Source organism: Euprymna scolopes, chromosome 32, assembly GCF_053919585.1.
Source record: "Euprymna scolopes isolate OS-2025 chromosome 32, ASM5391958v1, whole genome shotgun sequence".
Classification (NCBI taxonomy): domain Eukaryota; kingdom Metazoa; phylum Mollusca; class Cephalopoda; order Sepiida; family Sepiolidae; genus Euprymna; species Euprymna scolopes.
In genome coordinates this window covers 91,604,055-91,623,547 of record NC_136513.1, presented here as the reverse complement: position 1 = coordinate 91,623,547, position 19,493 = coordinate 91,604,055, and the positions used below count along the sequence as shown (strand labels likewise).

General features: G+C 35.1%; 1 protein-coding gene across 4 annotated transcripts in view; it reads right to left on the bottom strand.

Annotated features, from left to right (window-relative positions):
• LOC145256493 (E3 ubiquitin-protein ligase UBR2-like) overlaps nucleotides 1-19,493 on the bottom strand; it is a 262,146-nt gene that overhangs the window by 50,559 nt on the left and 192,094 nt on the right. For all 4 annotated transcript variants that reach the window (XM_080115440.1, XM_080115442.1, XM_080115441.1 and 1 more), the window contains exons 27-28: nucleotides 15,950-15,998; nucleotides 3,651-3,805 (exon numbers count right to left, since the gene is read on the bottom strand). In XM_080115440.1, coding sequence (XP_079971566.1) covers nucleotides 3,651-3,805; nucleotides 15,950-15,998 — 204 coding nt within the window. The remainder of the gene's footprint in view (nucleotides 1-3,650; nucleotides 3,806-15,949; nucleotides 15,999-19,493) is intronic.

Genomic DNA, 19,493 nt, shown 5'->3' with positions numbered 1-19,493 from the left:
CCAGGTGCCCAACGCTGGTATACAGCACCATATCTCAAAACGTGGCAGAAGGTGTGTGGTACCACCCCTAACCAGTGCCAGGGACAACTGGATCCGACGGCTCAGGGAATCGAGTTTAAATTCCCGGGGTCCTACGCTCTTCAATTGCCTACCACGTAACATCAGAGAGATCACGAACTGCAAAACAGAATCGTTCAAGTCGGCGCTGGATACCTGGCTGAAGTCTGTACCAGACGAACCTCAGATCCCCGGTTATACCGCTATGAGACGCAGTGAATCCAATAGCTTACGCCACATGCTTGTCTGTGTAAAGAGGGACAGCGAAACGGTGCAGCGGTCTATTGATTCGACGCCGCCTATACCGTCCTAACTGGAGGCCGCTTGCCGCAGTGACCTTGGAGGGCTCTGACCACCGAAAGACATCACACAAATCACACAAATCTTTATATTTTGTGGGTTTCACACAAAATATAAAGGCAAGTCGTCTGCATATTTGTGTGTTTGTATGTATGCTAAAAACTTTTGTCATCTGCATCCAACTGGGTCAAAACCGGTGCCATCAGAAATAGCAATACGCCGGATGTATAATATGTGGAAGTTAGAAAAAAGATTAATTCTATAAGCAGTCAAATGGACCACTTTTTGAAAGGGTCATTTTTTTTTTCACATCACTCTTTTCGCAAGTCACGCACGCATCTCAAAGTAAAACTATGATTAAAAAGCTTATTTTGCAACGTCACGACATCATAAGCACTCATGGCCATATATGGGCAAAATAGTTTGTCTGTTTTTGCCTTCTTCCCCTCTTTTGCGTTCAAGCCCGGACACCACGGCTCATTTTTTTTTTTCTTCTTTTAGGTCGCACAGGCACTCCCTGCTATTTTGATTGAAAGCAAAGTTGTTTTCATTTATTTATTTATTTATTTTTTTTTATTCCAGCACACAGGCAAAAAAATGTGCTCAATATCCAGAGAATAGATCCTCTTTTTATCCCTTCTGCTGAAATATCTGGTGGGGAGGTTGTCACATACTTCTTTTTTTTAGTCAATTACATTTTCGTAATTGTATCCGTTCTTTCATTCCTGAAATTATTGTGGGGGTAACGATGGAGTTGACATAATGAAAAATGCTCAGTATCCTTAATATAGCAGGCGTGTCCAAACGGAACTTTATTTGGACTCAGGCAACACTGGATATCTATACTAGTTAATAATAAAGTATTTTTAAAAGCAAAACATGTCATTTTTGCACGGAAACATTAATTCCAGCTTGCTTACTCACCATCTCAATCAAACAGAGTACAATAAAAAAAAATACCTACACACACCAAGATGATACTTGTTTTGATCACGACAGAAATTTCCCACTAACTCGTCACCCAAATTTCCAACTGAATTGTGTAACATGCATACGTGTCTGTGAATTGTTTAAACACAATCGGAATGCATGTGGTTCTTGTGGCATTGGAGTACATATAGTGGTAAGTCATCAGAATATGACCCCCGAGTGACCTTCAAAGTTACAAGAGAAAAGGGGAGGGGAGCAACAGCTAGGCATTGGTCTGTCATCAAAAATAATACAAGACTCATCTTGGTTGAATTGACAGCTTATGAGAGCCGGGTAGATAACCAACATTAATACAAGATAGAAAAATATGAAAATCTACAATGCATTGGAATTTATTTGAATCATCCGAAACTATTTTGCGTAAGTTACATGTTGTATGTAGTTCTTTCACAATTATAGAATAATGGTAAAAAAAAAAAAAAATAAATAAAGCATTCTTTTTATTTTGGAAGAGGAGGGTGCTATTAGATGCCATGTTCAGTAGAATTTACCCCCCCCCTCTCTCTATTCATTTAACGACACTTCCCCCCCCTCAGTAACTCTTCTGACCTAATTTCTTGTTAGATCTGTCGATTGATATTGTATTGATAGTGAGAATGTTATGTGCATTTTTTTTTTTTTTTTTTTTAAAAAGGATAGAGATTCCTGGTTTTCATCCAGGCAGCCTGGGTTCAATTCCTGGTATAGGAACATTAGTTTTTGAGAATATAGCAGTATGAGTATCAGGGCAGGTAGTTATGGCTGATCTTAATACATACTGTAAATCTTACATGTATGGCTCCAAACACCATACCCTAGTAAACCCTCTCATCTGGTTGGCTAAACCTCATTAAAGTGAGTTTGCAAAGCCAGTTAAATATTTAAATGAATAAATGCAAAAGTTGGGTTTATTTCTCATTAAGTCAAAACATCCTATTTTAAGTCAATTCTACTTAACACGATAGAAACACTATCTTTTTATATACTGTTTATATATATGCGATATCAGTCACAAGGCTAACTAATTTGCATATTGGTTTTGAAAAAGGACATTTTATTAATTAAATATTATTTGTTATTGTTTTGTTAATGCAATGATTTTTTTTTTTTAATGTAACAAATAATTCTGTTTCACAATATCGTTTTCTTTCCTGGACAAATATTAAGCATTTTTGTTCAAATGGTCCTTTCTTTAAAGAGATTGACTAGATTTATAAGAAGTAGTGATCCATTTCTAAATTGCTAGTGAAAAGAAAAACGCATTTCTTTTTTCATTTCCTTTCTTCATGGTTACATTTAAAAGATGAATAAATTTGCATAAAAATTATCAACATGTTCATCTCTATGAACAAATCCAAAATTTTTTGTTATACTTACAGATATATCACCGAAATGCTTATTTAAAATTAATGTTTGAAATATTTGAAGCAGCAAACTTTGCAAAGCAGTCACGAGTCAACAAAGTCAGCTAGTAGAAATATGAAACAAAATAATTCTTTTCTGTTCGCTAATCTCTTCCCTTCTATATCTATGTAGTAATACTCGTGTTCCCATTCTTTTTATTCCTTTCTATATCACCTTCGACTGTTGAGAGCGAGTGATGGAAAGAATAGTGATTTCTTTTTTTTACGGAAATCACTTCAGACAAGGCATGAAGCCATTTGATGTAAGTAGCTAACAAGAACAAAAGCTGATTATTGCAAAACAGGAGATGCCTATTGACCTTAGTCTTGAAAAGACCAGGGTTACAGGTAGGAAAACAGCAGGAAGCGACTTTCACAAACCTGCAATTGATGGAAAGAAGCTACTGGAATAGGAACCGTATTATAATGAGGTATCAAAACAGTGAAAATGATAACAAGCATAAAATAAGAGAGAGGCGGTGGTCAAACAATATATAGTGAGAGAGGGTGAGAATGACAGAACCTTAGTAAGAAATTGATCATTTCGGAAGTTAATTGCAAATCACAGCTTATTAAAACAATTTAAGTTTAACTTTTTTCAAACACAACTCAATCCCAAAACTAAGGAATATTTTATCCATTTTTCATGATTAGAATATCTCACAAAAAGTCTTATAGAAACAAAGATTAACTCAGCTTTGGTATAACCAATTAACTTATTAAAATTGAAAATAAAATGTAAAACTAAAACAGACAATTAAAAATCCTATTTAAAATAAAAAATTGTAAACCTACTTATATTTCAAATTATTTTGTTCTAATCCATCTACCCAGCAATATTTTCAACCTGGGCAACACCGAATAAATGCAACTAGTAAATAAGGAAAAGCGGAAGTAGGCTGACAAGTAGTGTATACAGACCCTTTCAAATTGTGCCTCAGACCACGACCTTGACCTTTGAGCCGCCGTACGTGTGAGTATGAGTTCCATGATGTGAATCATGACATCACAGCTGAGGAGTTTAGGCACAGTGCTGAAGATGTCACAGAACTGAGGTGGTTCAGGCGGGGGTAATGCTGTAAAAAAGAAAAAAGGAAAAAATAGAATTTTTTTAAACTTGGACAAATTTCAAAAAATATACAGAAACATCAGCATATAAAGCCAAAAAAAAAAAAAAAAAAAAAAAAAAACTGACGAGATTACAAAATTCAAAAGAACTAAGACTTAAAATTGTTTTCAATCGAAGATTGCATTTATTCATCTAAAACGAAGTATATTGCCAGTGAAGCATAAAGAGCTGCTGTGATAAGGCCAGATTTTTAGGATAAACCTGGGTAGGGTGTTTGGCAGTAAAACAATTTTTTTCAGATGACAGATTTCTGCATTTTAATAACATTTGATAAAAGGATACACAAAGGGAATTCTAAAGGCAAGTAGTTTGAGAAAAACTATTAGTCAAAAATTTTTCAGCACATAAGGACCTCTAAATGAAAAGTGATGTGATTTTGCTGCAAAGAAGTTACGCTTGTTCGATCAAGTTAGAAAACTTAACAACTGCCGGTTCTCTCAATATCTAAGAAGTCTTTACTTGACTGCAGACAGAGCATTGTTGTTATATATAGGTCAGTGCATCAATTATTAGCCACACCCTCTGACAGATTACGAAAGTAGGAGCGAGTATTCGATATAGCCTCTTTCTTGCCTATGTAATAAAAATTAAATTTCATTTCAAGAACTTCCCCATCTGGGAAACAATACCATAAAACTGTTTCTCTGTCTGCTACATGGTTGCCTTCAAGTCTAATGTCAACAAATACTTTTTAAGGTAAGGTAAGTTTTTGTTTAATGGCACATCAACCCTATAGGTCATTTCATGCCATAAAAGGCGAAGAGAATATTCTTCATTTGAGACTTTGGCCAGTGGTTTGCTTTATTTTCAAATAAGTTCCAAAAGTTTAATTTTTCTCAGGAAATCTAATATTTTGTAAGGTGTTTCTTTTTCAAATATTGTTTTAAGGTTTTGTTCCTTGAAATATTTCGTACGTATATTTTCATATTTTTTACATTTCATTAATATATGTTTAATGGTTAGTGGTTGTTGGCAGATTCTGCATTGAGGGATACCTTCTGCTTTCAGAAGGTATTCATGTGTTAGTCTTGAATGACCAATTCGGATTCTGGTGAATATAGTGTCTACTTTTCGTATTGGTATTATGGTTCTCTCTTGCCCAACATTTGGGTGTATTTCTTTAAGTTTGTTGTTTAGTTGTTCGTCCCATAGTTTTTGCCATTTTGTTTTTATGTAGTAGTTTATTTTATTTTTCCTATCCGTGTATGGGATTTTTCTGTTTAAAGGCATCAGCTTTGTTGCTTCTTTAGCTAGTTTGTCAGCTTCTGTATTTCCTCTTATGCCGACATGACTCGGTATCCATGCTAGTACTATTGTTTTGTTATTCTTTATTTGGTGTTGGTATGTTTCTATAATTTCCAGGATGTATGGGTGGTTTACTTTCCCTCCTTTCAATGCAATTAAGCTGGACATGGAGTCACTGAAGATAAGGAATTTGTTTTCACTAGACTCCTGGACCAGTTCAAGAGCCATCTTAATAGCCTGTAACTCTGCGGTGTATATAGAGGCACCATCTGGTAATCGGATTTGCTTGTGTGCATTATGCATTTTTGCTGCTGCTCCTACTTTTCCAGTTATTTTTGAGCCATCTGTATAGATGGTTTTGTATGTGGAGTATTCATCCCTGAGTTCTAGGAATTTGTTTTGATACGTTTGATTGCTAGTCTGTTTTTTGGCTATTTTGATAGTCATGTCAATGTATGGTTCTGTGATTGTCCAAGGTGGAGTATTATGAATTGTATAAGTTTGTATGTTTTTTGATTCTTCGTATCCTTCTATAATAGCCTTTTTAAGGCGATATCTCAAAGGTTGAGCAGCTGTAGTTCTGCTGGTATAGAAATTTTCATACATTGACGTATATACTTTTTCGTGAGCAGGATTTTCTGGTAAACTTTTAAGTTTCAATGTATATTGGAGTGAGAGTTTTTCCCATCTCAGGTGAAGGGGGAGTTCATTAGCTTCTGTGTGTAGGCTTAGAATAGGTGATGTTTGGAAGGCTCCTAGGCAGAGTCTGAGTGCTTGATTTTGTATTGGTTTCAATTTTTCTAGGTATGATTTCCTTGTTGAACTGTATATAATACAACCATAGTCCAGCTTTCGTCTTATGATTGCTCTATACAATAGGAGCATGGTTTTACTGTCTGCTCCCCAGTTTGTGTGGGATATTATTTTTAATATGTTTAATGCTTTCTGGCATTTTTTTTTAGTGCATCTATATGTGGCTTGAAATTGAGTTTATTGTCCAGGATCATTCCTAGGTATTTGGTTTGCTGTGCCACTGGTATTGTGTTGTTATTTATTTTCAGTTGTGGCTCATGGTGATATCCTCTCTTTTTGCAAAAGTGTATGCATACTGTTTTAGTTTTGGAGAGGATAAACCCATTTTCATTTGTCCATTTTTCAATTTTATCAAGGCACTCCTGCAATTTCCTTTCTATTGTTTGCATGTTAGGGGATGAGTAGCTGATTGTAAAATCGTCTACAAAGAGGGCTTTGTCAATGTCTGTAGTCACTGCTTTGCTGATGTTGTTGATTTTTAGGAGGAAGAGTGTAACTGATATTATGCTTCCCTGGGGCACTCCCATCTCCTGTCCGTATACCTCAGACATCTCTCCCCCGAGGCGTACCCTAAATGAGCGACCCCTGAGAAAGTTTTGTATGAATATTGGCATCCTTCCTCTGATTCCAAGGTTATGCATGTCCCTCATAATGCCGTATTTGCATGTAGTGTCGTATGCTTTTTCTAAATCAAAGAATACTGACACCACATGGTGGTTTCTAATAAGACCGTCTTTAATGTACGATTCCATTTTGACCAATTGGTCCATTGTGTTCCTTTCTTTTCTGAAACCAGATTGATATTTGTAAAATATTTTATTTTTTTCTAATATCCATACGAGTCGATCGTTTATCATTTTCTCCATGGTTTTACAGATATAGCTGGTTAGAGAGATAGGGCAGTAGTTTGTTGGATTTGTGGGATCTTTATCAGGTTTTGGGATTTGTATGATCGTGGACTCTCGCCAAGCGTTAGGAAAGTAGCCTAAGAGCCAGATATTATTTAGTATATTCAGGAAAGTGTTTAATGAGGTTTCTGGTAGTTGTTTCAGAAATTGGTAGTGTATCTCGTCCGGTCCAGTAGCAGTATCTTTGCTTCTATCCAGAGCATTTTTAAGTTCAGATATTGTGAACGGTAAATTGTATTTTTCTGTATTGTTTGAGCTGAAGTTCAGCTTTCTTTCTTCTGCTTCTTTTTTGTAGTTTTGGAATGTTAAGCTGTGGTGTTTGGGAGAGGAGTTTTTATTTAGTTGTTCAGCAAGTAGATTTGCCATATCCTTTTTTTCAGTGCATTTTCCACCATCCGGGTTTTTTAGGTGTATAATGGGGTGTTGGGTTTGCTTCCCATTTATCTTCCTCACCATGTCCCATACTTTCTTGCTGGGTGTTTTATTATTTAATTTAGATACATAATCTTGCCATGTTTCTCGTTTAGCTTTTTTGGTTATTTGTCGTGCTTTTGCACGAGCTTGGCGGTAGAGCTCTAAGTTTATTGAGGTTGGGTTTAATCTGAATTTTTTTAAGGCTTTTTTCCTTTTCTTAATTGCTTCTTTACACTCTTTTGTGAACCATGGTTTGTGCTTGCTGTTTTTCTTTGAAGTTTTAGGGATTGTTTCTTCCGCTATTTTTATTAATCTTTGTGTAAATGTTGCTATTGGGTCAGGTTCCTGGAGTATTTCGTTATTTATGTTTGGCAGAGATTTCTGAATGTGGACCAGTCAGCTCTCTTTAGTTGCCATTTTGGTACTATGTCTTCTACTGTGGGTTTATTTGTTTTAATGAAAATTGGGTAGTGGTCACTACCACACTGTTCTTCATGGATATCCCAATTGAAGTCCATGTAGATAGTCGGAGAGCTGAGTGTTAGGTCTATAGCTGAGATTGTTCCTGTAGATGGATGTAGGTAGGTGTGTTTGCCGTTGTTCAGTATACACATGTTTGTGGTTTCTAGTATGGATTCTATTATATTTCCATTATGATTTGGTTGTCTGTCTCCCCAAAGGTTGCTGTGCGCATTGAAATCCCCTAGGATTAATGATGGTGCAGGAAGCTGTTCGATTATTTGATTTATTTGAATTTTTTAAAATTTGTATTTTGGTGGAATGTAGATTGAGCAAATTGTGATAGTTTGGTGTAAGGTAGCTCTTACTGCTATGGCTTGTAGTTCTGTGTTTAAAATGAGTTTTTCATGGGGTATTGTTTTCTTTAACAAAATGGTTGTACCACCTGTTGGTCTATGGTCTATATGTGATAGGTTGATTTTGTTATATACTTCGTAGTCTCTAAGGGAGAGGTTTGAGTTTTCCTTCATTAGAGTTTCCTGTAGACATACGATATTTGGGTTGTGATCTTTAATTAATCGCTTTAATTCTTCATAGTTGGATTTCAATCCTCTACAGTTCCATTGTATGGCTGTTATATTTTGAGTTCTTTTATTTTGTTCCATTTTATTTGTCTAGGGGCGTTTTGTTTTCTACTTCCATTTCCTCCAATGTTTCTTCGTTTCCTTCTCTTGAGGTAGATTGGGATCTGGATCCTGGTCCTTCCCTAGTTCCTGCTTTATTGGGCGATGATGGTGTTGCTTCGCTTGGCTCTTCATTTCTGCTGCTAGGAGTTCGGGAACTGGAGTTTGCTCGGGACTGTGTATCCATTTTGTTTGTTTTTTTTTTCCCCTTTTGTTTGGACAGTGATTGGTGTTGTGTTTTTTTGGGGGGACTTGCTTCATTTCTCCCTTCTTCGACTTCCATTTCCGGGGAGTCCATAGATTTATCTGTCATTTGAGAGTTTTGTAAAGGGTCTTTTCCTTTTGTATTTGATCTAGATCTGGATATTGAATTTGATCTAGATCTTGGTTTTGATTTTGGTATAACTTCTGGTGTTCTGGGCTCTTCCAACTTCTTAGTTTTATTATTTTTCTCACCGACATTTTTATTGGTGTTTTCATCCTCAACTTTTCTCAGTAGTTGAAATCTATTTTGAGTGTTCGTTTGTTGTGTTTTGTTTTTTACTTGTGGTTATTTCTTTACTTTTTGGTTGGGGTTTTGTTTGTGAGTTTATAGTTGTGTTTTGGTTTATTGTTGAAGTATTGTTTATTGTATAACATTGAATGGTCATTATTTTTTTAAATTCTTCAAGTAAACTTTTTGTTTCGTTTAAGAGCTTCGTGATAATGTCAACATTGCTATTGGAGTTTGATGCTATTGAATGTTGGTTTGAGTTATTGAAGTACTGTATATTTTTTTTTTGTTATATCTGCGTAGTTGCAGCTTTCTATGCTTCGTTAAATGAAATGTTATTTGTGTACTTTGTTTTGAGTATCGCTCTTTCTTTTTTCCAGATTGGGCAGGTTTTTGAGTTTGCGTAGTGGTTTTCCTGGCAGTTTGCACATTTAGGTTTTTTTTTGCAATCCTCGTGGAAGTCTTTTTCGCCACATCTTATGCATGTTGGTGACCGTGAACATCGGTCGCGATGGTGTCCATATTTTTGGCAGTTATGGCATCTTAGGGGGTTTGGGATGTATGGCTCAGTGTTGACTGTTAGGTAACCAATTTTGATTTTTTTGTGGGATTATTGGTGTGTTGAATGTCAGAATGTATGTGTTGGTGAGTATAGTTTCAGAATTTTTCCTTATTTGGATTCTTTGTACATCTGTGACGTTTTGGTATCTAAGGTTGTCTTTTATTTCATTTATGGTACATAATGCAAGTTCAGAGGTCTTGATGACACCTTTACTTGAATTTAGTGTCTTGTGAGGATAAACTTTAATGGTTTTGTTGTCAAAAGTTTTCCATTTTAGCAGTTCCTCAGCTTGCTTTTTATTCTTTATTTGTGTTAATATTGTGCCATTATTTAGTTTTTTAACCGATATAGGTTTAATACTTTGTGAGAGTATTTTTTCGATTTTAAATGGAGAAGTTTTGGTTATGGGTTGTTCACTGGTTGATTCCAATACTAGAAATGTTGGGAAATTCTCATTTCTTGATATTGGTTCATTTTCAGAGTCTGAGTTTGAAGAATCTGATAATAGATCTCGTATTCTTTTTTTTTTTGAGGCTTGTTTGTATTCATAGATGGATTTCTTTTTTTTCATTTTTACTGCTCCCCACCCGCCTCGGAGTCCTATTTGGGAAGTGTTGGGGGGGGGGGGTACCCTTTCGCCCCCAACCCAACAGGGATACAGGAAAAGTATACACTCCCTGCTGGTGGATCTAAGCATCTGTGGTTCTTCAATTTTTCTGAAGGCCTCGTTTTCAGGAAAAAATTCAGATTTACAGCCATGTTTTCTCCATTATCCAGCACGTTGTTTGACCCTACAGCCACCACTTGCTAAATCAGTTTGTATAATGTGGGGAGTGTGGGCGTATTTTCTTGTTGTGTTTGTCTGATTTAGGGCTTGACGTGACCAGCCGATTGATCGGAGCGGGCCTCTCCGACCGCCCGTCTAGCCAAGGTAAGGACCAAAGTGGCGTGTTGGGAAGGAGAGGAACTCATATCTATCCTCTACAACCCTCAACTACCAGGATTCCGTTCCAAGGTGTCACGGGTCGCCACCCACGGCAAACAGGTGGCCCCGTTGTGGGACTTTTACTCTCTGCAGGGGGGCAGACGGTGTACTCTGATGCCCCACCGACAGGGCGAACTTTTTAAGGTATTCTCATAAATAATCAAATCCTTCCTTTTTATTTGTCATTTTCAATCCTCTCATAATATTATTCAGCATCCAATTAACAATCTCAATCGTTATCCTCAAGTGGCATTTGGGCCTTGATAAGTGGTGACTACTTCTTTTTTTTCATCCCTTTGAAGCATGTGATCATAAAACAGTTTCACACTTTTTTTGCGCAGTTCTTTGCACAGAATTGTTGTATTCTGCAAGATTTTTCAAGTTGCACCAGTTGAGCAATAGACAACAGACAAGGCAGTACTTTATCGTATGATCCTCCTAAAAAGTTCAAAGTGGGTGTCGTGTTTGCTCACAGTGTATCAAAAGTTTAACTCAAAACGTTTTCAACACAACAAAAATAAGTTTCTACGCCGATATGATATGATGGATGAAACCTGGATCCACCACATCACTTCAGAGTCAAATCAAAAGTCACCCGAGTAGACAGCAGCAGGTGAAAGCTGTCCAAACCTACCAAAGATGTAAACATCAGCAGACAAGGTTGGTTATGCCTCTGTATTTTGAGATGCACAAAGTATTTTGTTCAATTAACACGAGAAAAAACATCAGCACAAATAATACATAGGATTATTGGGACGTTTGAAGAAACACAAATGAAGGAAATGGTGTTTTTTCATCAAGAAAATGTACTAATGTGGTTGCAACAATGGCAAAACTACAGGAATTGCACTGTGTATTGTTTTCTACACCCATCCTATTCTCTAGATCTGATTCTCAGCGACTACTGATTGTTAACAGACCTAAAAAAAAAAAAAAAAAGACTCCAGAGAAAGAGATTTATGCCCAAAGAAGTGATATTGTGTTACATAATAAAGGTTATGTTTGCTAGTGATTAGTAATACATATGAACGATAAAAGGCTTTGGATAATCACACATCTCAAGGGGGTTCTGCTAAAATAGTCATATTTTAAAAACCAAAGCACTTTAAAGTCCTAAGTTTTGTTTGAAAATGCATATATATTCATATGAATAAATAATAATGTACATTATATATGTCAAGAGTTTAAAGCAAATAAATTGATAAAAATGTGAACATCATAAAACAACCTTTTTGGTTAGGTTTTGTAAAGACCCCTTCCCTACTGATTTGTATATGTTCATACTGCAATTGTATTAAGACATTTATCATGAAATTTGGAAACTAATCAGAAAAGATGTCACTTAATACTAATGCTAACCCGAAATACTTTTGACAACTTGTTTATTTGTTGTGTTAAAAAGACTTCAACATTACAAGTATTGAAAATTTGGAAAAAAGTTTTCTTTGGACAGCCACTGTTAAATAAATCAATCTTTTTACTATCCATTAAAAGTATAATTTTATGTTGTTTTCTCTTGTGCTAGCAATTTAAAATGATCATACCCCCCAAAAAAAATCGTTTCTATTCGAGTTTGGATGGAAAACTAGTAGTAGTAGTAGCAATATCAAGGCTGTAAACAGATGTTTTTTTTATGTTGACTTTAATTCCAGAAAGAATTTAAAAAAAAAAAAGAAAGTGAAAATATGAATATAAAAAACATGTTCTTACATGTTTAGTTAGAACTATTTTGTTATCAGAATATGTAATTAAAACAATCCCAATCAGTCCGGCATTATGAACATTGTTCGATTTGCAATTTCTCACATATTTCTGGTAGAATTTAAAAAATATTTACATGGTTGAAAAGAAAAGAAAATAATCTTTCTAAATGCATAACTTGTGTGTACTTTTATCCATTGCATTAATTTTTAATAATAAATTAAACAGTGTTTTGCTTTGAACAACCGAAACTGTGAAATAAGATTTTTTTTTGGTTCACATGCATGAGCGGTACCCTCTTTTTTATTTTCGCCTTTTACAATTTTTTCAGCAGATTATTTTTAAACGAACACTAATCTACCAGATTATAAGGAAAAAAAAAAATGCAAATTCAATATTTAAATATTAGTAGGAGGTGCTCAGTTCCTACTGAAGTTAAGAAATAAAAAAACGTCTTAGACTGGAAAGTTCAGTAGAAAAAAGACAAAATGTAATCTATAAATATAAAAGCGAAAATGTGTGTATGTATGTTCGCTTTTTGTGCATGTCTGTAAAAGGTTTTTTTCGCTGGACTTCTCGTTCGGCTCATTCCTTCTTAAAACTTTTTATATCACGTCTAAATGATAATATATATGAGTTACGAACGGGGGTCGCCTGTCTATTTAATTTGCCCAACTTTCATGCGCTATTTTTTCCAGATTTTTAGAGCATCCCGTGCATCTTTCGCTTTTCAGTATAAAACCAGCAAAAACTGGCTTGCAGCCACGTCATGTTTCAAGGTCAAACATCACGCAACTTGAGTTTCTCGCACCTGTTAATTACATTTTATAAACGTTAAATTAAGATGCTTTTCATTCCTCTTCTCTCGTAGCTGAGATGGTTAGGTCCCAGGGTTTTTTGCCATTTCATTTCCATCTCCACATCAAAGGTTCGGGGTTCAAGCCTACTTTCCTACTAAAACGTTTTTTTTCTTTTACACCTCCAAACACTCGGCCAACGTTTTTTTTTTTTTTTTTTGTTTTTTTTTTTTAAACAGGGTTGCTTTGATCCCCCCCCCCCAACAAACACACCTACAAACACCCGGGCCATGCCAGGTACCCTCCCCCTGCTAGTTTATATATATAAAAGCGAAAATGTATGTATATTCGCTTTTTGTGTATGTCCGCAAAAGGATGTCCTTCGGCGGCTTTTCGAGGATGTCGCTCATTTTTAAAACTATCGTGTTGAAATCATAATATCTACGAGTTACGAATGGGGGTCGCCCGTCTATTTAATTTGCCTGACTTCGAAGCGCTAAATACTCAACATTTTGGGATCGCCGCATATTGCTTTCGTTTTTCGGTATAAAAAAGTGAAACTCGATTCGAATCCCTGGTCCACGGCCAGTGATCTCCAGAAAGCGATGTAACGTTTGGTCAATGTCGGCTTACCGTTGTCACATCAGATGGTTGCTTTCATTTTGAGATGAGACACTCCTCTAATAAACGGTGGGGGAGCTGGTTTTCCCCAAAATTTGGTAAAACAAACAAACCGGGTTATTGACCTCATTAAAAACTGTCCCACAGAAAATGTTCACTGCTGAATAGCTATTACTTAAGTCGTCATCATAACGCTCGCACAAAATGTTAACTCTACGATTTCCATTTCACGTTATTTAGGGCGGGCACCTGTCAATTCTCTTCTTAATTAAATAAATTCAAACTTCTTTCATTCTTGCTGGCTGAGCGGTTAACGTGTCATGTGTTTTTCGCATTTTATTTTCCAACTTCGCCTTAGGGCTTTGGGTTCGATTCTACCTAATTACCAAAATTTTTTTTACCCCGGTGTTTCTTTTTGATTTAAGAGCACACACACCTCGAAACACCCGGACAATGCCGGGTACCCCCACTACTTGAAAATAAAAATCAAATTCGTGAACAATTTGTCAGCTTTGGCAAAAAATACTAGATACTTTTCCAAATGTCATGTTTTCTGTTAAAGTGACGTCACTTGTTTTAAATATTTTTGTTAGTTTTAATTCTTGTAAAGTTTCACACCCTCATTTACATAAGCTTACATATTTAAAATAATTTTATCTTCCAAATCTTTTTCAAATGCCACTAATTATGAACCATTTACCATAAATATGAGTGTCAGATAATCTCTTTGCCTGAGTGGCAAGTTCCCCACCAAACAAAATTCCTCTGTAAGCTACATATAAGCGTCTAAAAAAAAAAAAAAAAAAAAAAAAAAAAAAAATCCTTCCTTCAAGAAAAATGCACATGATCTCTCATTTAATTGGTCAACTGTTGTAAAACGCTAGAATGTTCTCTAAAATGTAAATTTTTTACATTAAATTTATGTGAAACTAATCCCCACTTGTAATTCTAACATTGTTTTTGTTTCATTTCTGTCAAATCTTCAGGATGTTTACACAATTTCCCTTAGCCCTACCATTAACTCAAAGTCAGAGTGGCAAGTCTCTTCATCCTTCCGTAATTGCACAAAGACCCTCTTTAAAACCATACATAATCGTCTTAAAAAAAATAAATAAAATAAAATAAAAAACGCACAGGATTTATCTCTCATAGAAAAAAATGGTTAACTGCCCTAATATGCTAGAATAGAGAAATGGTCAGATAAGGGAGGCAACAGAAGGTATTAATCTACAATAATACCAAAGAAATATTGCAATATATTCATTTTCAAACAGTCTTAGGTTTAGATTTCAGTTTTTTTATACATAAAATGCATTACAATTCATCTTCAAGTTCTCTAACTTTTCTTTTAATGAATACATGGCATTTTTAAGAAATTGCAGCATATTTATGTGCATTTACTGCAAATTATTTGGAAACCATTAATTTCTGGAGATTTTCAGTAGCATATTCTAATTCTTAGCACAAAAATACACTTATATGGCAAATTTCATTGCTTGATCTTCTGTTTTAACAAAGATACAGCATTTTTGCTGAAAAAGTAGTGTAAAAAATGTGACGAAACGTATATGGTCTTAAAGAGGGAAAAATATCCAAATATGTGAGGCACAAAAATAGTCATAACTTCATTAATTTTAATTGGATTTTAAAAATCTAAAATATCCTTTCTGAGCTCGCCAAGCTCTGTGAATGCCATTATTGAAATATTTAAAGACATTTCAATTTTTTTCATGTGCATTGCTATAAGTGATTTAAATTCATGATAACATTAACATACACAGAAAATCAAGGTTACTGGATTAACTTATATACTCATGTTGACCTGCAGTAGGTTAGAAATGGAGGACATCACATGCCTAAAAGAGAGAGTGAGCAAAAAGGAGGAGTTTGAGATACTTTGAAGCAAATAGTATGAGTAAAGAAATGACTTAATAGATAAAACTAAAAAGCTGATCATAGCCTTGTAATGCCCCCCCCTCTTCACCACTAGCATAAAAGAAGGTAACATCAACAGCTTAATAAACAGCGCTTCTTTAAATTCAGAATATTTATTTTTCTATGTTGCTGTGAAACTAATTGTAGGTGCTTTGGTCATAGGAGGAGCAGTGATACGAGGTATGATTTCATTTTTCTGTTGTTTGTTGGTTTACTTTCGATATCATGTATTGTTATGACAGACAAGACCATGCTTTGTAGGGGATGTATATGCTACAAGTTGAAACTGAAGTGTAGTTCGAGGCCAAAGAAAAACTCTTCTACAAAGACGCTTCAAACTCTTGAAAGCATCAGAATCACTCTAAAATCAGATTATGTTGATGAAAAAAGTTGGATTTTACATTTAAAATTCTTGTTTTATTAGTGAGATTCAGAACTGAAATTGTGTGCTGTGTTATAAATATAAAATACCTACCTTGATCTTCCTTTGCTTGCTTTTTCCTTTTCAACTGAGTTTCTTCCGACTAAAAAAAAAAGATACAATAAATTTATAACGGATAAAAGGAAACAAAAAAGGCGAAAGAAAACCAAAAAAGAACTATAGAAGCTAATCTGCATAGCATACCTGCGCTAGGCTGAATGTTTTAGTGGTGCATTCAAATGGCAAATGTTGCAGATGATAGATGTCCAGCCATGAAAAATAGAGGGGGTCACAGAAAATTGAAAAGATCTGATTAGAGTCCAGCTGTTACATGAAAGGGATGTCCCCCTTTTCAACTAAGACATACTCGATAAGTGAAAATGATATTAGGATAAGGTTAGAATCGAACCCTGTAGTCAAGTGTTAAAGATAATGGAATGTTAGAAATTCAGTTTATTGTTAATTCTATTAGAAATAGTTAAATATTGTTTATGTCGGAGAAGAGTCGATTGTCCATTCTTTTAGAAATTTGGATATTAAATATGTCAGTTACATGAATGCACAATGCGAATTAAAATATATTGTTCAAAAATAGGTTAGATATTAAACAATTAGAATTGAGGATTCTTTGTTTGCCAAAGGTGTGTTGGACGGACATGTGTAGAAAACATGATATAGTCACGTTGGTCGATAATTGAGAGAGAGTCAGTTAGAGAGAATCAGGAGAGATCAAGAGAAGAGCCTCTTAGAAGCAAAGGGAGGAAAGTAGACCATGTAGATCCAAGTTTGAATTCCTGACATCACCGATCGGCCGGTTGAATAGTGAAGGAACCATCTATGTTTGTAACTGTTTGTCTTGTGTCGTCATTCCTTATGACAGAAAAGGTAAATGTGCTTTGCATATTCATCTATAACAAACTCTTGTATAACCCTCCTTACAAGTAATGTGCCTCCTCCATCATAAGTGAAGTATCTCCTTCCCTCTCTACGTGTTAAAAAGAATCATTCCAGTCTGATATGTCTCCCTTCATATTTATCATCACAGTCATCATGATATTCAAAGAACTGTTATAAATGTCTCTCCCTCATCATCATTATCGTTATTTGTGTATTATGAATCCCCGTTATGCATGACTCCAATATGAACTCCCGTCATCTTTTAATATGTATCCCAAGAAAGTTTTTTTTTTGTTTGAAATAAAATATATGATTGTGTGTGTGTGTGTGTGTGTGTGTATATATATATATATATATTATTATCTCCATCACATAAACATTATTATTATAACCATCACCAATATTATTTTACTATATTTATGTTTCAACTATTATTATTATGATAATTATTATTAGTAACATTTTATCGTTCAACACATTTGTTTCAAAATATTTATTATACATATTGAAATCAGTTGCATCCTTTTTTGTTGCCAGTTAAAACGAACGCTAATAAAAATTAAATAAAAAAAGAATATTCTTCTTTCACAAACTGTAAAATAATTCCCATGAATTCTTTAACATTGTTGCAAGGAATAAATGTAACCCAAAAAACATATTTCCAGTGTTTTTCCAACATCTTTCATTCGTTACATTTTTTGATCAAGAGCGGAGGACTGCTTGAAATATAAAAATAAAATATTTTATATAGAAAAACATTGTTTTTATGCTTTATAAAATCTTCATAACCTTGAAATTACAAAACATTGATTTATTTAAGCTACCCTAATCATTGAAATAGGTCAAAATCTTATATATATGTGTGTGTGTGTGTGTGTGTGTGTGTGTGTGTGTGTGTGTGTGTGTGTGTGTGTGTAGGCGCGCGACATGTACAGTTTTTGCTACCCTGGCATGACAATGTTTTGATCTGTAGTTATCAATAACTAAGATCTCAGATAAAAATGTGTCTTATTCTTTAAGTGTTCATCTTGGAAAATGGAAAAAATGCAAATTGGATTTAAAGTCATGCAATTTGGTTTTAAAATATTTTTAAAACATTAAGTTATAAGCTCAGTAGGTTAAAAAGTTATTTTTAGCATTGAATATATATATATATATATATATATATATATATATATATATATATATATATTACAGAAGATCAGAAAAACATGGAATTTCTGTAGAGACAAGTATAAATAGAAGCCAAAAAGTGTCTGACATAGGCGACCAGATATTGGTCCCCTTTGTTTTTGGATTTGAAACCGACAGTACAGGGTGAACAGAAAGTCCTTGGACCAATTCAAAAGTTGTTTATTAATAGAAAATTACAAAAATATAAATTAAACATGAATGAAAATTATAAGTTAGGAAACCAAGAATAAATTCAAATTATTTATTTTCAATGTGACGTCCCTTCCTTTCGATTAGACGTTCAATTCTCTGTCTGAAGTTACCAACCGAGGCACGCAGCATTTCCTGAGGTATTTTAGCCCATTCAGTCAGAAGAGATGTCTTCAAAGCATCAACACTTGGATGAGCAACAGAACAGACCTTTGCCTCCAACAAAGACCACACCGAAAAATCCATGGGATTCAAATCAGGCGATGCAAGAGGCCACATCTCCTTACTCCAGAATCTTGGAAAATGATGTTGGCACCAGTCCCGAGTTTTTCTGGAGGTGTGGGATGGTGCTCCATCTTGTTGGAAGGTGAAAGGCTGATCTTTGAAGTGTTTCTTCATCTCTTCAAATGCTGGAACCAAAATATCGTTAATGTAGCGATCTGTGTTTATCTTAACCCCCTGCTCCACGAAAATCAGAAGCGACTTCCAAGATTTGGAGACTGCAGCCCACACCATGAGGGAAGCCGGCTTTTGTCGGTGGAAAACTATTCTCACGGAGTCATCAATGTCTGCTGAAGATTTTCCGTAAACTGTCGTTCTGATTGTTAACAGTCGCTTCAATTGTGAAGAGTTTTTCATCAGAAAAAACGATCTCTCGCTCTGCCGTGCCAGCCTTCAGTTCTCCAAGAAGAAGCTTTGCTCTTTCAAGTCTCTTGTGCTTTTGGGCAGGTGTGAGGTACTGTCTCTTTCTCATCTTGTAGGGGGACAACTGAAGATCGTTTTTTACAATGGTTCTCATTGAGGTCACGCTCACATTCATGTCTTTAGCCATTTGTCTTGCAGATCTCGTCGGGTTCCTCCTTACCCTCTCTCAGACAGCTTTAATCACCTTCTTTGTTCGAGCAATGTGAGGTCTTCCACTCCTAGGACGGTCTTCAGATGTACCAAGTTCCTTAAATCCGTTCACAACATGGTACACGGTGGATTTAGCCACTTTCAAGAGCTTAATAATCTCTGAGTTTGTCCTTCCCGCGCAATGAAGCTGAATTATGGCCTCTCGTTTGCTCATTTTTCTGAAAGTTTAAACAAAATTATTTTAATATTTTTGTTGAAAATAATTAGATCAATAGTTAGACTAAATACTTACTTTATTCGAAAAGAGAAAAAAGTGATTTTAACAATATTTAATTTTAAAACTAAAAATGGTCCAAGGACTTTCTGTTCACCCTGTACAGACATTTTCTTGGTTTTCTGTACCCCACACATAATTATACTCTTATTTTTGCAATTTTCTCTTCCACTACCCTTTATATATATA